We start from the raw sequence: 19,106 nt of genomic DNA, 5'->3' as shown, positions 1-19,106 counted from the left end.
ACAGTTTCACACGGGTGTGATTTATTTAATTTTTTTACTTTTTACAATTACAGTACACGGCAAAGAAAACATGCACCTGTCCTGCATGGATCCATGGTTTCATTTAAGACCTGCTGCATGGATCCATGGTTTCATTTAACAGACGATCATTTGCCATATTTGGACATTTAATGAATGTTTTTTCGCCGTGCATGCCAGCGGGCTTCAGCAACACAGCGAGTGACATACCAAGAGCCCATGTTTAGGTGACCTTTGACCTGAACGAGGTCTGAGAAATGTTAACCAGCCAGCGGACACATTCTATGAATAGAGAGAGAGAGAGAGAGAGAGAGAGAGAGAGAGAGAGAAATTCCTAGAAAGATAAAATAACTCGAGGACCTCAAAATAAACTTTCAGTAGTCAGAATGCAAGAGAAATGCATTTTTATGTAGACTGTGGGGGTCGCAGAGGTCACGGGAAAAGGGCCTTTTTGCAGAGAGGGAAGAAGCTATTGGCTGATTTGAAAGCTATAATGCAATGCCGACCCTTAACCCATTCTGACCTGAGATCAGATTCTAAAAATGTCTTCTATGTCAGTCGCTCTTCGATTTTTCAAAAATAGCAGACCTACAAGCTCGTAGCGCGCCACTCGGTGGCGCGCTACGAGCTTGTAGATCTGCTGTTTTTCAATAGCTAAAGCATAGCATGATGCCAACACCAAAATGGGTTCCCGGGGAAGATGAGTTTTGAAGGATTCTTTTCACATGAGATCAACTCCTAATGTCAAGGTCTAATCTTCTTCTTTCAAATGGCTGTGTGCGTGGGAGCCATTTTACCAAATTTGAAAAACATTTTTGAATACTTAACATAGCCAATCTAATCTACACCGATACATTGTGAGGTTGTAGATTGACTATATATTATATATATATATATATATATATATATATTGACTATATTTTAACTATTCCAAAAATGTTTTTAAAAGGCAAAGGAGTTTAGGGATAAGGGGTTTAGCATGGGCGAAAATAGAGACCCTATAGGGCGGACAGACAGGCAGGCAGGCAGGCAGGCAGGCAGGCAGACAGACAGACAGACAGACAGACAGACAGACAGACAGACAGACAGACAGACAGACAGACAGACAGACAGACAGACAGACAGACAGACAGACACAGACAGACAGACAGAGACAGACAGACAGACAGACAGACAGACAACGCCAATCCTACATCCAGTCAAGTTTATATTTTGTGTAGCTTAGCTTTGTATAATTTAGCTCATAGCTCCTCATATTCTTATATTGTTTTATTTCTTCCATTTTGCCATGCATTATTAATTGCAGAATTACAGTACACTTCAAGCACAACTCAATACAAAGACTGTTAACTGTGGACGACACCATAAAAGCATTACACTTGTTTACAACAGGGTCCACCATGTTCAATTCATCATAACATTTAGAGAGACACTTCTACAGTGTGTAGACATTGTTAATCCTGAATCCATTTCAATGTCATACATTTGATTTGAACACTTTTCTCTTCCTTATATTATTCTTCCATCCTTGGGAAGAATTAATTGCCAATAATTAAAGGTCAGGAGTTTACGCTTCAATATGATTTTATGATGAATTCCTGTTCTGTTCTTTAACTATATAGAAGTGTCTATTATTTGTACGTCTCTAAATGTTTTGATGAATTGAACAAAGTGGACCCTCTTGTAAACAAGTGTAATGCTTAAGTGGGTCGCCCACTCACAGTTAACAGTCTTTGTATTGAGTTTGTGCTTGAAATGTACTGTAATTCTGCAATACTGTTAATAAATATTTCAATCAATGAATCAAACGTTGCTCTTTGGTAGACATGATGTAAGGAGTAGAAAACGCCACTAGAGGGCGTACTACCTGCTCTATTATAACTAAACAACAGTGGGCTATAGAGTGAGCTTCATCATAGCGACTAGGTCATAATAATAATAATATGTAAATATAAATAAATGTTCTTTATTTCTATACAGTATAAATCAAACGCACAAAAAAAGAGGGGGGGGAGAGAAAGAGAACGTCATCACGGAAGGCTATGTCGTGAAGTTTCCAGTAGAATGTTTTACTCATGGAATTCGTGTGGTCGGAATGGGATAATAAACTAAAAAACAGTAGCCCGTGTTAATAATTACTGCTGTGTGTGTGTGTGTGTGTGTGTGTGTGTGTGTGTGTGTGTGTGTGTGTGTGTGTGTGTGTGTGTGTGTGTGTGTGTGTGTGTGTGTGTGTGTGTGTGTGTGTGTGTGTGTGTGTGTGTGTGTGTGTGTGTGTGTGTGTGTGCCCGTGATGTGATGTTCTGGAATCTGGATGCCTTTAGCATGCGTCGCGGCATCCCCTAAGGTTGTGTGTGTGTGTGTGTGTGTGTGTGTGTGTGTGTGTGTGTGTGTGTGTGTGTGTGTGTGTGTTTCTGGGGTCCCTCCTCCATCAAAAACGTCAGAAGTTGTGCTATAAAAACACACGTGGGGTTCGTTCGTTCAGAGCAGAGACCGCTCACACACACACACACACACACACAGCGACTACAGTAGTCGCATGCTTCGGGTTATAGTTGACAGGCAGAGCAGAGGTCTAGAGAGGATATTATAGTTTAAAGTGCGCCGCGCGTCAAGAGAATTAAGTGACAATTCGTTAATGAGAAAGAAAAGGAGAAAATATGACCAGCTGTGAGGCGACGCACCGTGAACGCACCGGACTGAGGAGATCACACTGGAATGCAAAAGAGAACTAATCTCTGTATTTCTTCTAACATTCTCATTTCTGAATGGATATCTGCGCCTCATGTGACATTAAGTCGTTTGGTATACTGTAGGCTACGGTGGAGCTTTTATATGATCGCGGGCTGGACATTGATGAATAATAATATGTCTAATGGGCGAATACATTCTGGGATTTCCCCCTGCAATAACCACGAAGGAAAGGATTGCCACAACAAAAGAGCGAATTAAGTGGAAATAAACTTGTCTCCAGAGAGGAAACGGTAGGCTAGAACAAAGCACCTTCGTTTCGAGGTATAAATTCACAGCTGTCCGTCTGCCTGGACAACAACCTGCTCTCTCTCTCTCTCTCTCTCTCTCTCTCCATCAACTCCTGACCCAACACCTTAATGCAGAGAGCATCTGAAGATGCATCTGGGTAAAGCTCTCCTGTTCTTCCTCCTCCTGCTCAACTGCGCCACGCTGAGCTTCTCCCTGTCGACCTGCGCCACGGTGGACATCGACCATGTGAAGCGGAAGAGGGTCGAGGCGATCCGGGGCCAGATCCTCAGCAAGCTCCGGCTGACCAGTCCGCCTCACTCCCAGGGGCCCAACCAGGTCCCCTACCAGCTCCAGGCTCTGTACAACAGCACCCGGGAGCTGCTGGAGGCGCTGGGCCGGGAGAGGCAGCAGAGCTGCGGCCAGGACAACACGGAGACCGAGTACTATGCCAAGGAGATCTACAAGTTCAGCATGGATTACGGCCCGTCGGATAACAGTAAGTTATATTTGTTGCGGTTAATTACTAACTGTATGTCTACTGTTTGTTTTGTTGTTGCTGCTGCAAACTTTAAAATCGTACCGTGGTTTGGGTTTGGAACGTACCGTGGTGGTGGTGGTGGTGGTGGTGTGGTGTCCCGCCTTTGGAGACTCTTTCTGCCCGCCTCTCTGACGAGGTAATCCCGGCTGGGAGTTCCATACAGTGCCGTCTGCAGTAGCCTACTGCCTTAGCCTAAAGATTTAGACTCTCTCGTAGATTCATTTATCGATGACTTATTATCGATACTAGTCTACTACTTGTCAACAAACCAAGTCCTGACAAAACCAGGGTCTAGTAGGAGGATATATATTCATTTAAATACGTTCCAGGTTTCACTGTTAACTTGCATTGTTGTGTACTGCAGTGCTAATGATGACCAGGTGTAAGGTATGGTTCAATTTGTCTACTGCATGTTGTATCAGTGCGCTGCGTAATTACGCACGCGAGCGGTGAGTGGAGAATGAATGCGTGCGTGCGCCGGTGCACACGTGTGCCAATTTATCTGATTGCATAATACGAGACAATCTCCAACAAACTCCTTTAGTTACTCTGAACTTCTACTCTGGTCGGCTGGCGGGCGTTCTTTGGTCAGTGGAAATGCTATAAAGAAGAAAATATGTAAACCGCCTCTTATTAATTACTGCTGAATTAAGTAATCTAATATTGGCACTGAGCAGCTTGAGTCCATTTGGTTCTATTTGTACACTCCCAGAGTTAAATTAGCATTTTGCATTTTACTGTGTATGATAAAAAAAGGGTTTGTCTGTTGACTGTGTTGCCTTACTGTATATCTGGTGAAGTCTATGCCAGTGGTTCCCAAACTGGGGACTGGGGACCCCCAGGGGTCCTTGAGGGAGTTCCAGGGGGTCCCCCAGCTAAATGATAATTAGGAAACAAATGGACCCTTTATGGGTCTGTAACTTTGAGAGTGTACAAATGGTACACTATCAGAGTTAAATTAACTTGGATTTTACAATACAAATTGGGGTCCCAGAGATAGAAATGCCATTAAATGGGGGGTCTGTAGACTAATGCATGTCAAACTGAGGGGGTCTTTGAAATGAAACGGGTTGAGAATCACTGCTAGAACTGCTTCTCTCATGGGGGGTCCCTGGGACCTTCTCTCATGGGGGGTCCCTGGCATAATGATCTTCTCTCATGGGGGGTCCCTGGCATAATGATCTTCTCTCATGGGGGGTCCCTGCTTCTCTCATGGGGGGTCCCTGGCATAATGAACTGCTTCTCTCATGGGGGGTCCCTGGGACCTTCTCTCATGGGGGGTCCCTGACATAATGATCTCTCATGGGGGGTCCCTGGCATAATGATCTTTTTCAAATTAGTGTCAATTTGGGGGTCCTTGTCTTGACATGAAAAAGTTTGGGAACCACTGCTCTATGGTTGGTTGGACCGCTCAACCAACCCGTTTTCTTCTTTTCTTTTTATCCCACGATTTTGTAACCCATTTTTCACCCCTGTGTCAATCATCTAATGTGATCCTGGGCTCTAACACACCCTCCACCAACCTAGTCCCCATATATGGGGGACAAGGGGAGAGCAACGGACTTGAACTCATGCTTCCTTCATGCCTGAGTGTCCAAGTTGCTCCTTTTCACCTGACAGGGGGGAGTTTCCCTGGTTGGACGTAGCGCGTGGAAGGAACACGTTATTCCAACCAGTCCCTTTCCCCTCCATCAGGCTGGCCAGGGGGAGGCAGTTTAGAGACCCAAGATCACTGCATGTTTTTTGTGAGGGGACCTACCCTCCACCAACCTGTTTTAATCCCACACTGGTGTTCCAGGAAAGTCTTTCTCCTCTCCTCCTCTCCGTCCATGGGCCCTGTCCCGTCCCTCTCTCTCCCCTCTCCTCTCCTCCTCTCCGTCCATGGGCCCTGTCCCGTCCCTCTCTCTCCCCTCTCCTCTCCTCCTCTCCGTCCATGGGCCCTGTCCCGTCCCTCTCTCTCCCCTCTCCTCTCCTCCTCTCCGTCCATGGGCCCTGTCCCGTCCCTCTCTCTCTCCTCTCCTCCTCTCCGTCCATGGGCCCTGTCCCGTCCCTCTCTCTCTCCTCTCCTCTCCTCCTCTCCGTCCATGGGCCCTGTCCCGTCCCTCTCTCTCTCCTCTCCTCTCCTCCTCTCCGTCCATGGGCCCTGTCCCGTCCCTCTCTCTCCTCTCCTCCTCTCCGTCCATGGGCCCTGTCCCGTCCCTCTCTCTCCTCTCCTCCTCTCCGTCCATGGGCCCTGTCCCGTCCCTCTCTCTCTCCTCTCCTCTCCTCCTCTCCGTCCATGGGCCCTGTCCCGTCCCTCTCTCTCTCCTCTCCTCTCCTCCTCTCCGTCCATGGGCCCTGTCCCGTCCCTCTCTCTCCCCTCTCCTCTCCTCTTCTCCGTCCATGGGCCCTGTCCCGTCCCTCTCTCTCTCCTCTCCTCCTCTCCGTCCATGGGCCCTGTCCCGTCCCTCTCTCTCCCCTCTCCTCTCCTCCTCTCCGTCCATGGGCCCTGTCCCGTCCCTCTCTCTCCCCTCTCCTCTCCTCCTCTCCGTCCATGGGCCCTGTCCCGTCCCTCTCTCTCTCCTCTCCTCTCCTCCTCTCCGTCCATGGGCCTTGTCCCGTCCCTCTCTCTCCCCTCTCCTCTCCTCTCCGCCTCTCCGTCCATGGGCCCTGTCCCGTCCCCCTCTCTCCCCTCTCCTCTCCTCTCCTCCTCTCCGTCCATGGGCCCTGTCCCGTCCCTCTCTCTCCCCTCTCCTCTCCTCCTCTCCGTCCATGGGCCCTGTCCCGCCCCTCTCTCTCCCCTCTCCTCTCCTCCTCTCCGTCCATGGGCCCTGTCCCGTCCCTCCCTCTCCCCTCTCCTCCTCTCCTCCTCTCCGTCCATGGGCCCTGTCCCGTCCCTCTCTCTCCCCTCTCCTCTCCTCCTCTCCGTCCATGGGCCCTGTCCCGTCCCTCTCTCCCCCCTCTCCTCTCCTCCTCTCCGTCCATGGGCCCTGTCCCGTCCCTCTCTCTCCCCTCTCCTCTCCTCCTCTCCGTCCATGGGCCCTGTCCCGTCCCTCTCTCTCCTCCTCTCCGTCCATGGGCCCTGTCCCGTCCCTCTCTCTCCCCTCTCCTCTCCTCCTCTCCGTCCATGGGCCCTGTCCCGTCCCCCTCTCTCTCCCCTCTCCTCTCCTCCTCTCCCTCCATGGGCCCTGTCCCGTCCCTCTCTCTCTCTCCCCTCTCCTCTCCTCCTCTCCGTCCATGGGCCCTGTCCCGTCCCTCTCTCTCCCCTCTCCTCTCCTCTTCTCCTCTCCGTCCATGGGCCCTGTCCCGTCCCTCTCTCTCTCTCCCCTCTCCTCTCCTCCTCTCCGTCCATGGGCCCTGTCCCGCCCCTCTCTCTCCCCTCTCCTCTCCTCCTCTCCGTCCATGGGCCCTGTCCCGTCCCTCTCTCTCCCCTCTCCTCTCCTCTTCTCCTCTCCGTCCATGGGCCCTGTCCCGTCCCTCTCCTCTCCTCCTCTCCGTCCATGGGCCCTGTCCCGTCCCTCTCTCTCCCCTCTCCTCTCCTCCTCTCCGTCCATGGGCCCTGTCCCGTCCCTCTCTCTCCCCTCTCCTCTCCTCCTCTCCGTCCATGGGCCCTGTCCTGTCCCTCTCTCTCCCCTCTCCTCTCCTCCTCTCCGTCCATGGGCCCTGTCCCGTCCCTCTCTCTCCCCTCTCCTCTCCTCCTCTCCGTCCATGGGCCCTGTCCCGCCCCTCTCTCTCCCCTCTCCTCTCCTCCTCTCCGTCCATGGGCCCTGTCCCGTCCCTCTCTCTCCCCTCTCCTCTCCTCCCATGGGCCCTGTCCCGTCCCTCTCTCTCCCCTCTCCTCTCCTCCTCTCCGTCCATGGGCCCTGTCCCGTCCCTCTCTCTCCCCTCTCCTCTCCTCCTCTCCGTCCATGGGCCCTGTCCCGCCCCTCTCTCTCCCCTCTCCTCTCCTCCTCTCCGTCCATGGGCCCTGTCCCGCCCCTCTCTCTCCCCTCTCCTCTCCTCCTCTCCGTCCATGGGCCCTGTCCCGTCCCTCTCTCTCCTCCTCTCCGTCCATGGGCCCTGTCCCGTCCCTCTCTCTCCCCTCTCCTCTCCTCCTCTCCGTCCATGGGCCCTGTCCCGCCCCTCTCTCTCCCCTCTCCTCTCCTCCTCTCCGTCCATGGGCCCTGTCCCGTCCCTCTCTCTCCCCTCTCCTCTCCTCCTCTCCGTCCATGGGCCCTGTCCCGTCCCTCTCTCTCCCCTCTCCTCTCCTCCTCTCCGTCCATGGGCCCTGTCCCGCCCCTCTCTCTCCCCTCTCCTCTCCTCCTCTCCGTCCATGGGCCCTGTCCCGTCCCTCTCTCTCCCCTCTCCTCTCCTCCTCTACGTCCATGGGCCCTGTCCCGCCCCTCTCTCTCCCCTCTCCTCTCCTCCTCTCCGTCCATGGGCCCTGTCCCGCCCCTCTCTCTCCCCTCTCCTCTCCTCCTCTCCGTCCATGGGCCCTGTCCCGTCCCTCTCTCTCCCCTCTCCTCTCCTCCTCTCCGTCCATGGGCCCTGTCCCGCCCCTCTCTCTCCCCTCTCCTCTCCTCCTCTCCGTCCATGGGCCCTGTCCCGTCCCTCTCTCTCCCCTCTCCTCTCCTCTTCTCCGTCCATGGGCCCTCTCTCGTCCCTCTCTCTCCCCTCTCCTCTCCTCCTCTCCGTCCATGGGCCCTGTCCCGTCCCTCTCTCTCTCCTCTCCTCCTCTCCGTCCATGGGCCCTGTCCCGTCCCTCTCTCTCCCCTCTCCTCTCCTCAATTTACAATTACAATTTACAATTTAGGCATTTAGCAGACGCTCTTAATCCAGAGCGACTTACATTTAGGCAAGAACAAAAGCATGGGAATACATCACATAAAAGCATTTATCATGAAACATGCGTAAGATAAGAAGGTAACAGTGGAATATCTATATGATGAAACTATACATACACTATACATAATAAACTATACATATTCACTACTATGCTATACATATGTACTATGGCGTGCTATGACTATATACAATACAATTATAGTGCTGTCTACATAACATGCTATAAGTCTGTGTCAAATGCTATCTAAGCCAACAGAAATGCTATGTAAGGGGTTAGGGTAAGTGCTATGGGCCATGATGGAGTCTGAAAAGGTGGGTTTTCAGGCTACGGCGGAAGATTGGGAGTGATGCTGCAGTTCTGACTGCAATGGGAAGTGCATTCCACAGTTTTGGAGCCAGAAGGGAGAAGAGTTTGGGACGTGTGGAGCGTTGTCCCGGCGTTTTTAGTGAGGGTACTTCCAGTTTCCCTGCGTTGGCTGATCTGAGTGCGCGGGAGGGTTTGTAGGGTTCAATCATACTTGTGAGATATGGGGGAGCCATACCTTTGGTTGCTTTGAATGCCAGCATCAGAGTTTTGTATTCTGTGCGGGCAGCGACCGGGAGCCAGTGGAGGGAGCGGAGCAGGGGGGAGACATGTGAGAATTTTGGCTGGTTGAAGACCAAGCGAGCTGCTGCATTTTGGATCAGCTGGAGAGGCTTAAGTGCACATGCTGGTAGGCCAGTAAGGAGGGAGTTACAATAGTCGAGTTTTGACAAGACTGTTGTCTGGATTAGGAGCTGGGCTGATTCCTGGGTGAGGAACGGTCTAATTCGTCGTATGTTATAGAGTGTGAACCTACATGATCGGGTGACAGCTGTGATGTGAGCTTTGAACGAGAGCTGACTGTCCAGGACAACACCAAGATTCCTGGCTGTTGGGACAGACGTTACCAGGGCGTTGTCTACGGAAATAGTTAGCTCCCGCATAGGGCAGGACTTAGCTGGGAAGAAGAGAAGCTCAGTCTTGTCTGGGTTCAGCTTGAGGTGGTTGGAGGACATCCACTGTGATATGTCAGCCAGGCATGCAGTGATGCGCTCTTCCACCTGAGTGGCAGAGGGGGGGAAGGATAGGAACAGTTGTGTGTCATCGGCGTAGCAGTGATAGGATATATTGTGAGCAGAGATGATAGTGCCAAGGGATTTAGTGTACAGTGAGAAAAGGAGGGGACCAAGTACAGATCCCTGTGGGACCCCAGTTTGGAGGGTTCGGGGGGATGATAGCAGACCTTTCCAGGAAACCATGGGCCCTGTCCCGTCCCTCTCTCTCCCCTCTCCTCTCCTCCTCTCCGTCCATGGGCCCTGTCCCGCCCCTCTCTCTCCCCTCTCCTCTCCTCCTCTCCGTCCATGGGCCCTGTCCCGTCCCTCTCTCTCCTCCTCTCCGTCCATGGGCCCTGTCCCGTCCCTCTCTCTCCCCTCTCCTCTCCTCCTCTCCGTCCATGGGCCCTGTCCCGCCCCTCTCTCTCCCCTCTCCTCTCCTCCTCTCCGTCCATGGGCCCTGTCCCGTCCCTCTCTCTCCCCTCTCCTCTCCTCCTCTCCGTCCATGGGCCCTGTCCCGTCCCTCTCTCTCCCCTCTCCTCTCCTCCTCTCCGTCCATGGGCCCTGTCCCGCCCCTCTCTCTCCCCTCTCCTCTCCTCCTCTCCGTCCATGGGCCCTGTCCCGTCCCTCTCTCTCCCCTCTCCTCTCCTCCTCTCCGTCCATGGGCCCTGTCCCGCCCCTCTCTCTCCCCTCTCCTCTCCTCCTCTCCGTCCATGGGCCCTGTCCCGCCCCTCTCTCTCCCCTCTCCTCTCCTCCTCTCCGTCCATGGGCCCTGTCCCGTCCCTCTCTCTCCCCTCTCCTCTCCTCCTCTCCGTCCATGGGCCCTGTCCCGTCCCTCTCTCTCCCCTCTCCTCTCCTCCTCTCCGTCCATGGGCCCTGTCCCGTCCCTCTCTCTCCCCTCTCCTCTCCTCTTCTCCGTCCATGGGCCCTGTCTCGTCCCTCTCTCTCCCCTCTCCTCTCCTCCTCTCCGTCCATGGGCCCTGTCCCGTCCCTCTCTCTCTCCTCTCCTCCTCTCCGTCCATGGGCCCTGTCCCGTCCCTCTCTCTCCCCTCTCCTCTCCTCCTCTCCGTCCATGGGCCCTGTCCCGCCCCTCTCTCTCCCCTCTCCTCTCCTCCTCTCCGTCCATGGGCCCTGTCCCGTCCCTCTCTCTCCCCTCTCCTCTCCTCCTCTCCGTCCATGGGCCCTGTCCCGTCCCTCTCTCTCTCCTCTCCTCCTCTCCGTCCATGGGCCCTGTCCCGTCCCTCTCTCTCCCCTCTCCTCTCCTCCTCTCCGTCCATGGGCCCTGTCCCGCCCCTCTCTCTCCCCTCTCCTCTCCTCCTCTCCGTCCATGGGCCCTGTCCCGTCCCTCTCTCTCCCCTCTCCTCTCCTCCTCTCCGTCCATGGGCCCTGTCCCGCCCCTCTCTCTCCCCTCTCCTCTCCTCTCCTCCTCTCCGTCCATGGGCCCTGTCCCGTCCCTCTCTCTCCCCTCTCCTCTCCTCCTCTCCGTCCATGGGCCCTGTCCCGTCCCTCTCTCTCCCCTCTCCTCTCCTCCTCTCCGTCCATGGGCCCTGTCCCGTCCCTCTCTCTCCCCTCTCCTCTCCTCCTCTCCGTCCATGGGCCCTGTCCCGTCCCCCTCTTTCCCCTCTCCTCTCCTCCTCTCCGTCCATGGGCCCTGTCCCGTCCCTCTCTCTCCCCTCTCCTCTCCTCCTCTCCGTCCATGGGCCCTGTCCCGTCCCCCTCTTTCCCCTCTCCTCTCCTCCTCTCCGTCCATGGGCCCTGTCCTGTCCCTCTCTCCCCCCAGATGTTGCCATTTCCGTTCCAGTCAGGCCCCAGAATGAGAGGGTCATCTGCCCGGGCAGATGGGGGATGCCTTTAAAAGAGAAGAAAGGGATATAGGAAAAGTTAACAGTGCGGCAGCCAGGACAAGGAAAAGTTAATACTGTGGAGTCGGAAACAGCGAGACAAGAAACCCGAGTTGCGTAGAGGAGTTTACTTATCTTCCACATAAATACAATACAGATACTCTGCAGTGAGAATAACAACAACAACACCGTGACCCGGAACCGGAAGCACCGAGTCCTCCATGTTTTTCCCGTGCTCTTAAAGGCACCATTACCCCTCGGGTGAATGTCTCTCACAGTCTCTCACAGCCTCTAGATGTGGGTCACCACACAGGCCCCCCCAGAATTCACCCACCTAAAGGTGCACAGAACAGCCTAAACACCCAAAAACAATCGCATTCCCAAATAGAACTGTCAACGCGGTGGGGGACGGATTAACCGTCCAAAACGACTGCGCTTCGCAGGAAGGGGATCAAGTTCAGGAGGAGGGGGCGGGGCCGGTTTTGGGGGACGCCCACGGCGCGGCGGTACGGCCACCCGAACCGGCACATCAGCCTCCAAGTGGGCAGGCTTAAGGCGGTCTATAGAAACCCGCTCCGGCCTGCCTCCCATGTCCACCACAAAGTTCTTCGCACCATGCTCCAGAACCCGTCGTAGGGGGGCTGCAGTGGAGTCCGATGTGCATCGTGCCGAATGAACACATATTTGGCCGCTGGCAGGTCCCTAGGGACATAGGACTGGGGGAGGCAGTGGTGCGACGTCGGGATCGGAATCAGGGCGTCGGCCACGCCCTTGGACACAGTCCGATGCGCGGCCGCCGACCAGGGGGCTGTGGCATCCGGGAGAAACTCCCCCGGGACACGCAGCGGCTGGCCGTAGACCAGCTCGGCGGATGAGGCCTGGAGGTCCTCCTTGGGGGCGGAGCGAAGACCCAGCATGACCCAGGGGAGGCGATCAGCCCAGCTGCCATCTGTCAGGCTGGCCCGAAGAGAGGCCTTCATGTCCCGGTGGAACCGTTCGCACAGTCCATTGCCCTTCGGGTTATAAGCTGTTGTCCGGTGGATCTTCACCCCCAGGTGCTCCGCCACCGCCGTCCACAGCTCCGAGGTGAACTGGGGACCCCGGTCACTGGTGATGTCCCCGGGCGTTCCGAAGCGGGCCACCCAGCACCCGATGAAAGCCCTGGCCACCTCCGCTGCTGTAGTGGAGGACAGAGGAACTGCCTCTGGCCACCTGGTGGTCCTGTCCACCATGGTGAGGAGGTGAGTATATCCCCGGGAGGCGGGCAGGGGGCCCACAAGGTCCACGTTTACGTGATCAAAACGCCTCTCTGGCACTTTAAACGGTGCCAAGGGGGCCTTGGTATGCCGATGGACCTTGGCACGCTGGCACGCCACACACGAGCCTGCCCAGGCCTTAACGTCTCTCCGGAGTCCAGGCCAAACAAATTTGGCCCCCACCAGCTTGGTAGAGGCCTTCACACCCGGGTGGGAAAGTCCGTGGATGGTGTCGAACACCCGGCGCCGCCAGGCCGCAGGCACCATGGGGCGTGGTTGACCGGTGGAAACGTCGCAGAGGAGAGTGGTGTCGGCTGCGTCGAACACCACGTCCTCCAGCCGCAGCGCGGTAGGAGCCGACCGGTAGTCCTGAAGCTCTTTGTCTGCGGCCTGATCTGCCGCCATGGCGGCATAGTCGAATCCCAAGTGGACGGACGCCGCCACTGCCCGAGAGAGGCAGTCAGCGACCAAGTTATGCTTGCCTGCTACATGCCGGATATCCGTGGTGAACTCGGAGATCGCTGAGAGATGGCGCTGCTGACGTCCAGACCACGGCTCCGACGTCTTCGCCATGGAGAAGGTCAGCGGCTTGTGGTCCACGAAGGCGGTGCACTGGCGCCCCTCCAACAGGAACCTGAAGTGCCGGGTGGCGAGGAACAGACCCAGCAGTTCCCTGTCGAAGGTGCTGTATTTGCGCTCTGCGTCACGGAGCTGCCTGCTGAAGAACGCCAGCGGCTGCCAGGCACCGCCCACCCACTGTTCGCACACGGCCCCCACCGCGTAGTCCGATGCGTCCGTTGTAAGTGCGACCGGGGCAGACGGAGACGGGTGCGCGAGCAGAGCTGCGTTGGCCAGTGCAGTCTTTGCCGCCTCGAAAGCTGTGCTCCTCTCCGGGGACCAGTCCAAGACGTCCTTGGGCGCTTTGCCCCTCAGGGCCTCATACAAGGGACGCATAAGGCGGGCAGCATGGGGCAGGAAACGGTTGTAGAAATTCACCATCCCTAGAAACTCCTGTAGCGCCTGCACCGTGCAGGGACGAGGAAAGCGGGCGACGGCCTCGACCCTGGCGGGCAGAGGGGCAGCTCCTCGTGGAGTGACGTAGTGTCCAAGGAAGGTGATTGATGACTGTCCGAACTGGCACTTAGCCGGGTTGACGATGAGGCCGTGCTCACTGAGCCGTTCGAACAGCTGGCGGAGATGGGTCATGTGCTCGTCGACGGAAGTGCTGGCTATGAGGATGTCATCGAGAAAAACAAACAAAAACGGCATGTCTCGGAGTACAGAGTCCATAAGACGTTGAAACGTCTGCGCCGCCCCCCTAAGACCAAAGGGCATTCGCAAGAATTCAAAAAGGCCAAAGGGGGTGATGACCGCCGTCTTGGGTACATCCTGTGGATGCACTGGCACCTGGTGATATCCGCGCACCAGGTCCACCTTGGAGAAAACGACAGCCCCCGCCAGGTGAGCAGAGAAGTCCTGAATGTGCGGGACGGGGTACCGGTCAGGGGTCGTGGCGTCGTTCAGGCGCCGGAAATCGCCACAGGGGCGCCAACCCCCGCCAGCCTTCGTAACCATATGCAGGGGAGAAGCCCACGGGCTGTCCGAGCGGCGCACTATGCCGAGGCGCTCCATTGTCGAGAACTCCTCTCTGGCGATGGCGAGCTTTGCTGAGTCAAGGCGCCGGGCCCGGGCGTAGACGGGGGGGCCCACGGTGGTCATATGGTGTTCCACGCCATGCTTAGCCACCGCGGATGAGAACGTGGGCGTGGTGAGGACCGGAAAACTGGCGAGCAGGCGCTGATATGGATCTCCGGTGGCGAGCGTGTTAGACAGGCAGAGCGCTCCGCCCCCCCCAAGCGTGCAGGGGTACGAAGCAAACGAAACGGCATCAATCAGGCGACAGTTCTTAACATCCACCAGTAGGCTGTAAGCACAGAGGAAATCCGCTCCCAGGAGTGGCGTGGACACAGCAGCCATAACGAATTCCCAGCCGAAACGCCGCCCGCCAAAACACACCTCCACATACCTGGTGCCGTACGTGCGTATGGGTGTGCCATTAGCAGCGTCCATCTGTGGGCCGTGTCCACCGGCCACGGTGTCCACGGCTTGCGCTGGCAGGATGCTGCGTTGCGCGCCGGAGTCCACCAGCAGCCGCCGTCCAGATGAAGAGTCGGAGATGAACAACAGCTTGCAGTCCCGGCCGGTGCTCATAGCTGCTAATGAGCGCCGGCCCTGAAGTTTCCCTGTGGCTTGAAACTGCATGGTTTGCGACACTGCTTGGCCTTAGCTCCAAACCTGGCATGATAATAACAGAGCCCGTCGTCGCTTTGGCGGCGGGCTGTCACAGCCGCCGCGGTGTCTGCATAATCCTCCAGGGGCAGGGGCGGGGTCGCGTTGCTCAGGTGGGGCAACAGGGCATGGACAAACTGCTGTCGGTTGGCGAGGAAAACCCTGTCCGCCTCTGCCGCCAGGCCACGATAATCCTTGGTGGAAGAGAGGGGGGAACTGGCTAGTGCTGTGCGCACAGGCACCGGAAGCTGCCGCAGGAAAACGTGTGTAAACAGAAAGGATGGATCAGCTGATCCCAGCACAGACAGCATTCTCTCCATTAATTCAGACGGTTTTCCGTCTCCGAGGCCGTTGAGAGACAGCAGACGGTCCGCCTTCTCTAGCTCCGACAGCTCGTATAGTTTCAGCAGGAATGTTTTTAATGCCTCGTACTTGCCGTCAGCCGGTGGATCCTCCAATAGCATCATTGCGCGAGCGGTGGTCGAAGCATCCAACGCCGACACAACATGGAAATATTTCGTGGCATCCTGGGTTATTCCTCTCAGGTGGAACTGAGCCTCGATGTGTTGAAACCACGGCCGTGGGTTTTGTTGCCAAAAGTCGGGCAGTTTGACCGTAGCAGCATATATGTTTGCATGCACGTTAGCTGCGCCGTTAGCCCCGGCGCCGGCGTTGTTGTCATCCATAATTGTTCGAATTCACGTCGCGGTCACCAATGTGGAGTCGGAAACAGCGAGACAAGAAACCCGAGTTGCGTAGAGGAGTTTACTTATCTTCCACATAAATACAATACAGATACTCTGCAGTGAGAATAACAACAACAACACCGTGACCCGGAACCGGAAGCACCGAGTCCTCCATGTTTTTCCCGTGCTCTTAAAGGCACCATTACCCCTCGGGTGAATGTCTCTCACAGTCTCTCACAGCCTCTAGATGTGGGTCACCACAATACGTCGATTTAGTGTGCTTCGTTTGTGACCATGTTGTACTCACAAATTTCAACTTAAAAAAAAAAAAGAATATGAAAAAAGATTCTCAGAAAATATGTTTGTGTAGTACAACTGTACTGTCTCAATACTGTATTGGGACTTTATTTGGTACTAAAGGTGCTCAACCTGCCTTTATAGTGAATGCATTTCTTTTCAGTGGAAAATATATAAACAGATTCACATGGGGGAGAAAAAATCAACACACGCACACACACGCACACGCACACGCACACACACACACACACACACATTTTTTAAATCCGAGCCAAGGCCATTGCATCATTGTCTCTTTGAAATCAACAGGTGCATGTTTCTCTAAAGATCTATATTCTCTCATACTATGGTGTTCTGTTTTGAGTCCCATAAAGTGATTTTGACAAAAAGCAAGATAGAGTTAATTGGCTGGAGATGGTTACAGATTACAGCCTTGAATGGAGCTCCTTTTCTGTCAGGAAGAAAAAGACACACTAACTAGCCTGGGCAGCATTCCATTTGGGGCAGCGGATGATATCGCTACGTCATGTAGTATTGTTTTGTAGTCATCAGGATGATATCGCTACGTCATGTTGTAGTGTTGTTTTGTAGTCATCAGGATGATATCGTTACGTCATGTTGTAGTGTTGTTTTGTAGTCATCAGGATGATATCGCTACGTCATGTTGTAGTGTTGTTTTGTAGTCATCAGGATGATATCGCTACGTCATGTTGTAGTATTGTTTTGTAGTCATCAGGATGATATCGCTACGTCATGTTGTAGTGTTGTTTTGTAGTCATCAGGATGATATCGTTACGTCATGTAGTAGTATTGTTTTGTAGTCATCAGGATGATATCGCCACGTCATGTTGTAGTCATTGTTTTGTAGTCATCAGGATGATATCGCTACGTCATGTTGTAGTATTGTTTTGTAGTCATCAGGATGATATGGTTACGTCATGGTGTAGTCATCAGGATGATATCGCTACGTCATGTTGTAGTGTTGTTTTGTAGTCATCAGGATGATATCGCTACGTCATGTTGTAGTGTTGTTTTGTAGTCATCAGGATGATATCGCTACGTCATGTTGTAGTATAGTTTTGTAGTCATCAGGATGATATCGCTACGTCATGTTGTAGTGTTGTTTTGTAGTCATCAGGATGATATCGCTACGTCATGTTGTAGTATTGTTTTGTAGTCATCAGGATGATATCGCTACGTCATGTTGTAGTATTGTTTTGTAGTCATCAGGATGATATCGCTACGTCATGTTGTAGTATTGTTTTGTAGTCATCAGGATGATATCGCTACGTCATGTTGTAGTATTGTTTTGTAGTCATCAGGATGATATCGCTACGCCATGTTGTAGTATTGTTTTGTAGTCATCAGGATGATATCGCTACGCCATGTTGTAGTATTGTTTTGTAGTCATCAGGATGATATCGCTACGCCATGTTGTAGTATTGTTTTGTAGTCATCAGGATGATATCGCTACGTCATGTTGTAGTATTGTTTTGTAGTCATCAGGATGATATCGCTACGTCATGTTGTAGTATTGTTTTGTAGTCATCAGGATGATATTGCTACGTCATGTTGTAGTATTGTTTTGTAGTCATCAGGATGATATCGTTACGTCATGTTGTAGTATTGTTTTGTAGTCATCAGGATGATATCGCTACGTCATGTTGTAGTATTGTTTTGTAGTCATCAGGATGATATCGTTACGTCATGTTGTAGTATTGTTTTGTAGTCATCAGGATGATATCGTTACGTCATGTTGTAGTATTGTTTTGTAGTCATCAGGATGATATCGCTACGTCATGTAGTATTGTTTTGTAGTCATCAGGATGATATTGCTACGTCATGTTGTAGTGTTGTTTTGTAGTCATCAGGATGATATCGCTACGTCATGTTGTAGTATTGTTTTGTAGTCATCAGGATGATATCGTTATGTCATGTTGTAGTGTTGTTTTGTAGTCATCAGGATGATATCGCTACGTCATGTTGTAGTGTTGTTTTGTAGTCATCAGGATGATATCGCTACGCCATGTTGTAGTATTGTTTTGTAGTCATCAGGATGATATCGCTACGTCATGTTGTATTGTTTTGTAGTCATCAGGATGATAGCGCTACGTCATGTTGTATTGTTTTGTAGTCATCAGGATGATATCGTTACGTCATGTTGTAGTATTGTTCTGTAGTCATCAGGATGGTATCGCTACGTCATGTTGTAGTATTGTTTTGTAGTCATCAGGATGGTATCGCTACGTCATGTTGTAGTATTGTTTTGTAGTCATCAGGATGATATCGTTACGTCATGTTGTAGTATTGTTTTGTAGTCATCAGGATGATATCGTTACGTCATGTTGTAGTCATTGTTTTGTAGTCATCAGGATGGTATCGCTACGTCATGTTGTAGTATTGTTTTGTAGTCATCAGGATGATATCGTTACGTCATGTTGTAGTCATTGTTTTGTAGTCATCATGATGATATCGTTACGTCATGTTGTAGTCATTGTTTTGTAGTCATCAGGATGATATTGCTACGTCATGTTGTAGTATTGTTTTGTAGTCATCAGGATGATATCGTAACCGGACAGTTTTTAATTTGCTTGATTGAGTATTTATTTAGTTTGTAACTTAATCGTAATCTGCAATCGCGATAGATTCATTGAAAACACCTGTCCTTGTTTCTGGTGAACGACATTGTCCTGATACGTGAGGTGCCCGTGTTTTTTCAATTACTTTATTTATTTGATATGAAAATAAAAGTAAATCACAGGCACCTCACTCACATATTAGGACAAAATCAGCCACCAGAAACGAGGTCACGCGATTCCACGCGCTACGTCCACGCGCTACGTCCAACCAGGGAAACTCCCCCTGTCAGGTGTAAAGGAGCAACTTGGACACTCAGGCATGAAGGAAGCATGAGGTCAAGTCCGTTGCTCTCCCCTTGTCCCCCATATATGGGGACTAGGTTGGTCTCCCCTTGTCCCCCATATATGGGGACTAGGTTGGTCTCCCCTTGTCCCCCCATATATGGGGACTAGGTTGGTCTCCCCTTGTCCCCCATATATGGGGACTAGGTTGGTGGAGGGTGTGTAGAGCCCAGGATCACATTAGATGATTGACACAGGGGGTGAAAAATGGGTTACAAAATTGTGGGATAAAACAATATATAAAAAAAAAAAAGGAAAAAAAAAGTGTTTTTGATGAATCTATAATCCTACTATAAATGCGCCACATCTCTGCGTGTGTGTGTGCGTTTATGTGTGTGTGTGTGTGTGTGTGTGTGCGTTTATGTGTGTGTGTGTGTGTGTGTGTGTGTGTGTGGTTGTAATGC

The 19,106-nt window shown here is 52.7% G+C and overlaps 1 protein-coding gene across 1 annotated transcript in view; it reads left to right on the top strand.

Moving 5' to 3' along the window:
- The first annotated feature begins 2,853 nt into the window (after positions 1-2,853).
- Positions 2,854-19,106, top strand: part of LOC310876665 (transforming growth factor beta-3 proprotein-like) — a 56,878-nt gene continuing 40,625 nt past the window's right edge. The window contains exon 1 of the mRNA XM_083790257.1: positions 2,854-3,493. Coding sequence (XP_083646383.1) covers positions 3,145-3,493 — 349 coding nt within the window. The 5' untranslated portion in view covers positions 2,854-3,144. The remainder of the gene's footprint in view (positions 3,494-19,106) is intronic.

The sequence above is a fragment of the Protomyctophum parallelum genome (genome assembly GCF_964188405.1).
Source record: "Protomyctophum parallelum genome assembly, chromosome: 19".
NCBI lineage: Eukaryota > Metazoa > Chordata > Actinopteri > Myctophiformes > Myctophidae > Protomyctophum > Protomyctophum parallelum.
This window is presented reverse-complemented; position numbering and strand designations above follow the sequence as displayed.